This window comes from Leptinotarsa decemlineata, unplaced genomic scaffold, assembly GCF_025532065.1.
Source record: "Leptinotarsa decemlineata unplaced genomic scaffold, Ldec_3_MD MMD2_tig00000882_RagTag_RagTag, whole genome shotgun sequence".
Classification (NCBI taxonomy): domain Eukaryota; kingdom Metazoa; phylum Arthropoda; class Insecta; order Coleoptera; family Chrysomelidae; genus Leptinotarsa; species Leptinotarsa decemlineata.
The window spans coordinates 503705-512477 of record NW_027412556.1 but is presented as its reverse complement, the minus strand read 5'-3'; the positions used below and the strand labels follow the sequence as shown (position 1 = coordinate 512477).

Here is an 8773-nt window from a genome sequence, read left to right as displayed (position 1 = left end):
GCAATCGAAACTTTGAGTGCTTTGAAGATGAATTTTGATACTCGTTTTTCAGATTTTGATGTCATTGCGAATGAAATTAAGCTTTTTATAGGAGTCTTCCACTGGAACAATTTGATAATTTGCATAAGTTTGCTCGTGGGTTGTTTTCTGTTTTTGGTACTACTTACTTGTCTGAGAAAACGTTTTCCAAGATGAAGTAGACAATTAACCGATGAGCATCTTAAATCTCATTAGTGTTTTTGGTTTACTGTGATTCATTTCAATTATTTCTTAGTTATTAATATGCTTAAACTTAGATACTTAAGTTAAGTTTTATTTGTCATCATTTCTGTCGTTAAGTTTTACCTTGCAAGTAAATAAAACCGAGTAATTATCATTCTGTGTTTTCTTCTTCAACTCATCACAGCAATAGTAACAACAATTAGGTAATCATTGGCTGTCGCGGGCCGGATTGATGACACTGGCGGGCCGGATTTGGCCCGCGGCCGTAGTTTGGAGACCCCTGTCCCAGAGTTTCGATTTTTACACATATAGCAAATAGACTAATCACAAAAATGCGGAAAAAATACTTTGAAAAGCGGAGTCCGGATTTTTATTGCTGAGCGATAATGCCCGTATTCTTCTCCTCTTCTCCCGCACATGTCTGAGTTTTCCCCAAATGCATTTGCGCGGTGAAAGAATCCCGTTTAGTTACAGGGAAAAAATTAATACCAAAAAAATTAAAGTGAAAAGTGAAAGGTAATAAAACAAAAAATAATAATGATTTCAAAATAATATGATAAGGTGAACCGTAAACAATTCATATGCATAATCATTGCAGGTGCCACCTGTTGAATGATCAAATCGATTAGTTCACTCACCGCTTTTCAAATTAGTGAATCCACATTTGTCACAAGTGAAAAAAATTCAGGTAGTCAATTAAGCTAAGTATCTCTATCATCACCTAGAGTGGCGTTATATGAGGCCTAATGTAATCAATCATTTTCAGATTAATGGTATAAGTTTGAAAATGTGATTTTCTACCACTACGTGATATATATGTTGTTTGATATGATTTTTTACCACGTAGTGATACCATACCAATTTATTTATACTTTTATCCGAGGTGAGAACCCGAGGGGTCCCTTGGCCGTCGAACCAGTCCTGTCCTGCCCAACTACTATCTCTCTTCTATCAAGAGTTCTGCATGTAATTCATCAGCCATTCATTAAATAAAAATGATCTGCGACCTATCAACATCGTATCAATCGAGAAGATTTATTGTTTCATCGTTGGTGTGCGAATATCTAGTAAAAATTCCATTATTGATGGTAATGAAACATGAAAGAAGTATTTATGGAGCAATGAATAGTTCACTATCTATTCTTCGGCATGCAGGTGCTGGTAGTTTCTTCTTAATAATATTGCTCAGCAGTAAAACTGGCAGGTGAATCGCATCATAGAATATTTCAAAGCATCTTGAGACTTGCATATATCGCGTTTAAAGTGTGATATATCTCTCTAGTAATGGGTGCTGGCCTCGTAAGAGGGAATTTTTCTCCCCGGGATTATATAATTTATGGGTAAAACTTGGTACGTGCAAATTTATCATATGGTCTGTGAGACATGGGGCTCATGAATTGCAAGGAACAAATTACCAAGATTTCACAAGTACATAGTTTACATTACAAACGTTTTTACTTCACGAGTTACACCCAAATAATTAGAATCAAAACATTATATTTTCTAATTTTTTTGAGAAATAAAAACCTTTATTTGCGAAATTATGAAACAACAATAAAAATTAATTGGCTTAAGTGAGAGATTCAATAGGTCAATTGTGGAAAAAGCACGCTGTCTCCTGTATGATGCTTCATTCGACAAACACCTGTGGGCAGAGGCTGTTAATACAGCAGTGTATTTAAAGAACCGATCACCAGCAGCTGTTTTGGATAATGGTACTACCCCATATGAGATGTGGACAGGCAGAAAACCAGATCTAAGTCACATTGAAGTGTTTGGAAGTCCAGTTATGGTCCACATTCCGAAAGTAAGACGTAACAAATGGGACAAAAAATCTCAAATGTTACAACTGGTTGGATATTCAGAAAATTCCAAAGGCTACAGCTTATATGACCCGAAAACAAATAAAATTACTGTGACACGGGATGTTGTAGTCATGGAAAGTGATACAAAAGATACAATAGAAGTTATGGTTGAAGAGAGGGAGCCAGACAAAATTATAGAAAATAATGCAAGTAAGCAGGAAAGTTTGACAAGCATTGAAGATAATGAGAGATCAAGCAAAGAACACCTGATGACAGTATGGTCGCCACTCAAAGTGATGCTGTCGTTCAAACAGAGAATTCGTCGTGCACCAGAGAGATATGGTTTTTCCAATATGAGTGTTGAAGACTTCACCAGTGAACAAATATCTCTACAGGACGCTCTCACAGGGTCTGAAAAAGAGCATTGGTGTAGTGCTATGCAAGAAAAGCTGAAATCTTTGAAGGACAATGATGCGTGGGAGTTAGTGGATAGGCCAAGGGAGTGCACAATAGTGAAAAACAAGTGGGTTTTCAAGAAAAAGGGTGGCAGTAGTAGTAATGTGCGCTACAGAGCCCGACTTGTAGCTAAGGGCTTCACCCAGATCCAAGATATGGACTATAATGAGACATTTTCACCAGTTTTGCGATATTCTACTTCGAGATTACTTTTAGCCTTAAGTGTTCAACTAGACCTAAAAATGAACCACTTAGATGTACCTACAGCTTTCCTTAATGGTAATATAGATGAATGTGTATATATGGAAATACCAGAAAATTCAGATTTCAAAAATTGTGAAGTTTTGAGGTTGAAAAAGGCCATACAAGGGCTAAAACAGTCAGCTAGGACTTGGTACATAAAAGTGGAATCCAGTTTGTTAAACTTAGGTTTCAAGAAATCTAAATATGAACCCTGTTCATTCATGAAATGTCATGATAATGTAAAAGTTTATGTAGCTATATTTGTCGATGACTTTTTTGTCTTTTATAACTGTGACAACATTTACAAAGAGATGAGGAGTGTATTAGAGTCAGATTTCAAGATTAAAGATGTATCTTTCAGTTCTCACAAGGCCAGATATCTCTTATAGTGTTATCTTTCTGAGCCAATATAACTCGTGTTATAATGAGACACATTGAAAACATTTATGTACCTACTTTCATCATCTATGAAAATAAAAAGTCAGTCTGTTGTCAACCATTTCCGTGAAAAACCTGAAGCACCACATCAAGTGAAGATCTTGATCTGCCGATGTCCTCTGTCTCATAAAACAAAATGTAGAGTGTCTCCAGAGGTTCCAATAAATTCAAGACATCGCCAGAACACTCAGTGACACGACAAAGCACCAATTAATTTTTGTTGTTGTTTTATAATATGATGATTTGCAGTTTGGAAACACTGAAGTTCAATTTTGAGTAAACCTAATAATAAAAATAACTTCCATAAGATACGAACTTTACTGGACTACTGTATTATTAAGTTATATCTAAACGAACTGTACTTCAATTACTGTTTCGCACAATTTTAGCATGTAAATCATAGAACCGACAACAAGCCAATATTTTTTCCATTCATTTTTAGTGGGTAATCACAGATAAAAACTACAATTATAATAATGAATGTTAATCGCAATAAACGAATTATTTGACCTTCAATTTTCGACAAACCTAACAGAGCACCAAGTCATGGCTTTGACGGTGGGTCCTTTCGTGGAAAATGGAAGAACTTACAGAATGTTGTCATCTCCAGCAGTCTGCGGTTTGGCTTTGGTGGTACACACTGTATACGCACTGCTTCTCTCGCATATTTGGACAGTTCTGGTCGGTTTCTTGACTGCTGTTGCTTTGATGAGTGCCCTTTACATCAAGAGAAGGAAGTCTCCAGTTAATCTTTTGGTTTTTTCGGGATTTGTGAGTAAATAACATAGTTTTTCATACGTAAAATTTGAATTCAAACACATACGAGTATGGAGGTAAAAACTTGATTCTGAAAACTTTCATATAATGTCTGTATACCGCTAATCGAATCTTTCATATTCATGTTTCAAGAGGGGAACGTTTTCTTCTCAACAATAAAGTATTTTCACAATATAATTAGCATTTCTGAAATAAATATATATGCATATCTCGTTACAGAAAGGTTATATGCAGGCGCTATCAGTATAAACGAGGGTGGTCTGAAAAGATCGAAGATATTTTTTCAGTTTTCACTCCTCCCAGCGATGCTCCCATGTCTGCAACCCGTGCAAATAGTACTCAGCGTTGTTCTCTGTAGACTCATTATTCACGAAGATGATTACCTCTTCATTTGATGAAGAGGTAATCTTCTGCTTCTGATTTGTTGAAAGGTCAGGAAATGATGAAGGTTTTGAGAAGATGTTGGTAGTTTGCAGATGATCTCGGTATTTTGATCTCGCATTTCAAAAAAACTCAATTCAGAAGCAATTGGAAAAATACTAAGCAGTTTTCATAAGAAGCAAATAATAATCTAACCCAAGATGCTGAAGAATATAACTTATATTCATACTTATGGCATACTTTTTAAATCCCTCCTATCAGTTTTTTGTATTCCCTTTACAAATCAGGAATATTTTTAATGTTATTTTGCTCTTTGTGACATCTGTGTGAAAATAGTTAAACTAAGTGGAGTGTTTTCTTCACGATTATGAACTCTATCTCTGACACTTCCTACTTTACCGGCAAAACATATTACAGTTCGACTACTTGTCAATAGAGGGCAATACTAGGAATATAGTGTTTTTAAATAATTTTTTAAACTATTGTATAGTTCAGTCATAGTATAAAGATGATTATCTTTATATTATGGTTCAGTACAGAAATTACGTATTGGAAATGATTATATTGAAGGAAGAAAAATGCATTTGACGGAACCAAAAATATGTATACGTAGGTAAATAAATTATTAGGTTATTACAGAAATCGTCAGCATGACCAAAGTGTTTTTTACTCCAAAAAGAGAATATTAAACCCACTTTCAAAAGGAAAATTTAATTAATTACAGAATATTCTTTATGTTCTTCAGAAATATTTGTTTTCATCTGTTCGTGGCGACATCTTTGATCGAGTAACTGAACTTAAAAGTTCTCGTTCCCAGTTGAGGAATGTCAAGGAAATGAAGTTATCTTTGCATTTGTACTTTTATAATTTTGATATCGTTCACAAGAGGACGCAATACATAAAATTTCATTTCAGTCTATGATTTCGACACAGAGAAATAAGTTGACGTAATATCAATTCTATCGTGTTGCCTCCATCAACAACATTATTTTTGAACTGAGTGAATATACTATTTGAAGGTTTTGTAAAAATGCAATTTTGCGTCATCTTGTGGTCGATAGATAAATTATAAAAAAGTCACACTCTGATTGAAATCCTAAATGGCGAAGAAAATGAATGTAGGTTTGGACATTCTATAAAAGATGGCTCTAGTGGCAAGTAAATAAAAAATAATAATTTTTAATTGTAAATAATTATAGCTTACTTACACCATTTCACTGAAATAGCAGAATAGGTGTCGTTTAACACAATGATCTACTCTGCGTTTTTTGAAACGAAAGTAGGGTTGAATCCACTAACGATTTCTTGTTGTTTTTTTTGAATACTTATTTGTTACTTTCGTATACTGCTATATAGATAGGAATATTAGTAGTTATAGAAATGTTTGGCAATTGTAAACAATATATAACTTCTATCCTGAGCCATGAAATATATTACAAAACTATTTAAAATATTATTTTAAGGGCTGCTATTTCATAAGAAATTAGAAATGATAGACCTCGATAATAAAATTTTAATCTTGAACGTGACTACTCTTCCGCCTTCTTCATTAAATTCATAAGAGGATATTTCCAAGAGACGAAAAGAAAGATTTTATATGTAATTGCGAAAAAAAAATCCTGGCAGAAAAATAATGGAAATGTCTCAATAAAGATATTTTTCTTTCTTTTCGTTTTATTGATATAGGTACCTGAACTATTCTCTCCGAAAACATAATTTCATTATCATTTCTTTTTGTAATGAAAAACTTCTAGAGAATGTTTATAGTCAGGTATATATTTCTTAATATTTTATTTTTGTTTTCCAGTTCATCGTTCAGGCTTATACTATCAAATCCATTTTGTCGTGTCATCCTCATGGAGTTGCCATTAGAGCTTTATTATTGACTTTGGCAGCACTAGCAGGTTCTAGCATATACGCAAATAGAACAAAACAAGTTTTATTGTCCATAAATTCAATGTGAGTAATATTTGTGTGGATGTAGTAGCTTCATTCCCTAAAATTCAATACACAATAACAACATAGCTTTTCTATTCTCTCTAACTGTGAAAAAAATAACGATGACATGACTCTGATTTACTTTTATTTCCTCATAGTCAAGCTTTCATATCTGAGAAAAAAATTAAGGATATTCATTGCAATGCCTGACTCGGGTGTCTTACTTGTCTCTGTAGGTTCTGTCTCTTAAAATCTATTTTTCTGTTAACCAGCTGCCGCCCCCTACGAACGACAACTCTCAACAGTCGAAACTTGTGCGAGGCAAGGACTAACGAGGTCTTACCTTTCAACGTGTGATTCCTAGCACGGGTTGGACGATAGCAAGTGAAAATCCATCGTCGGGCCTTGCGATTCGAACCACCGGTTCGCACAGCGGTCGATTGACTGTGTGGAGCTGACCATCCAAGTCAATCCAACAGGCCTCCGTCATTGTACACTTAAAACATGCCGTCAGATGCTAAATCTATGAGACATTCTCTATTATTTGCTAGGAAATCTTAGCAAAGAAAGGAGTCAGTATCTGTCAATGCCTATAGTATACATAATCCAGTTACAGAAAGCAGGTTGATATAATTTTTTCTTCCAAGCTTCACAGTATTGACGGAACACGGGAAATTACCGCTAATGATATATTTGTCTCCTGCAGTTTCTTCAACAATCTTTTTCTTTCAAAAGGATGAAGCTGAAGAGCTAATTTGAAGTTCAACAATGCTAAAAAACAGTAATTTGAACAGCAGCTTATTTGCCTTCCATGCCAGTATGGCCAGGAATCCACACCAGAGACAATCTGTTGAGTTTTCCTATCGATGAGAGTGGTTTTTGTCAATTTGCTACCAATTTAGCATTCTGCCAGAAGACCATAAATCTTCTTGTCATCCAGGTTTCGAACTTTGTTTGGCAAAGCCCAAATCAATGCCAATGACAGGTTCTGGTCCGAGGAAGCTGCTTGCAGCAGGTAGATATATCTGTCCTAGGTCTGCGACTAAAAACACCTGCACCAGAACCGAAAGGTGTTTTTTGATCCATCTATGAACCAACAACTATCTGCTCTTTATATTTCTTTCTCCCGAAGGATCCAGTCCTCTCTACTCGGGAATAGTAGGCAGTTCGCAGTTGACAGTTGGAGGTACTCTGCATTAAATTGATTTGTGCAATCGGCAATGTGCACAAATCTGTATGCAGTCCATCTAGCCTCTCTCTCTCCATAAAAATGTGGGGAGGAGGTAGATCTCCCAAACAAATCCAATGGATTTGTTTGGGACATAAACCCCAAGTTTTACCACAAATCCTACGACATGTCCATAGAGACAGTCTGGCTTTGTGTAAAACTTTTTCCAGGTGAGCGTTCCAGGTGAGTCTTTTATCAAGGACAATGCCAAGATGTTTCACCTCCGTTCCAAATGGAATGACCTCACCATTGAGGGAAAGTGGCTATTTTCTCCTCTTGTTGAAGGGGATTAAAACAGTTTTGCTGGGGTTGACAGACGTCTGCTCCCTCAGGCACCAACTGTGAACAACGTCCAACGTGCTTTGGAGGATATTACAAGCTACCCTTTCCAACGTGGACCTTGCCAGGATGACAAGGTCAACTGCATAAGCTTGCAGATCTACTTTTCTTCTGTCGAGGGCATCAAGCAGAGTGTTCATCAGGAGCGACCACAGAAGAGGAAATAGTACCCCACCTTGAGGGCACCTCCTGATGACCCTGAACCTAATTTTCTCACCTAGAAGAGTCGTAGTTGCAGTTCTGTTCAATAGCATGGCATAGATCTGGCCAGTTATGGTCGATTCTATACCCTTCCTAGCCAGAGACAACCCAATAGATTTAGGTAGTGCAAATGCTCCTTCAATATCAAGAAATACAGCAACCACGGTGTAATTTAGTTTTATCCTGTAGGTACGTTAGCCCAAAAGTTATTTATCCCTTTGTGTTTCAGAACATTCGTTAGTTTTTCCATATTCATCGTAGGAGGATTGTCCCAAACCTTTTCTCGTTCAACAAAGTGGGATCTTCCAATATCATCAGGAGGAGCTTTGGTGTTTGGTGCCTTGGGCATAGCAGACACCCAACGGTCTCTGCAAGCATCGACTTCGGAGGAGTACGTCATGTTCACAATAAATCTTTATTTTGACATAATCAATTTATTAGTGTATATTTTACGGATATTATATGTAACAGTTTGAATAAATCACCTATTTGAAACCTCTAGAGACATTTTTATCCGTTTGATACTAATAAATTATCACAGATAGGAAATTTTCTGTGAAGATTCCTGCACTGACGCCTGTCGGATATAATCCAACGCCCTTCGTGGTATTAGCCAGTGGAGTAGTTGTTTTTTGATAGGCGTCAGTCCATTCAACCTACTGTGTAGGTATATCCGAGACTGGCTTGAACATTTAAAGTTTAATTTCTTTAAATATAATTATGTAAAGGTTAGCATGATGCAAGA

General features: G+C 36.1%; 1 protein-coding gene across 1 annotated transcript; it reads left to right on the top strand.

Annotated features, from left to right (window-relative positions):
* Positions 1-3676: 3676 nt before the first annotated feature.
* On the top strand, positions 3677-8527 carry LOC111506836 (protein lifeguard 4-like). Its single transcript, XM_074174720.1, has 3 exons — positions 3677-3935; positions 6130-6281; positions 8258-8527. The coding sequence occupies exons 1-3, from the start codon at positions 3711-3713 to the stop codon at positions 8502-8504; spliced, it is 624 nt and encodes a 207-aa protein (XP_074030821.1). The 5' UTR covers positions 3677-3710; the 3' UTR covers positions 8505-8527.
* Positions 8528-8773: the final 246 nt, after the last annotated feature.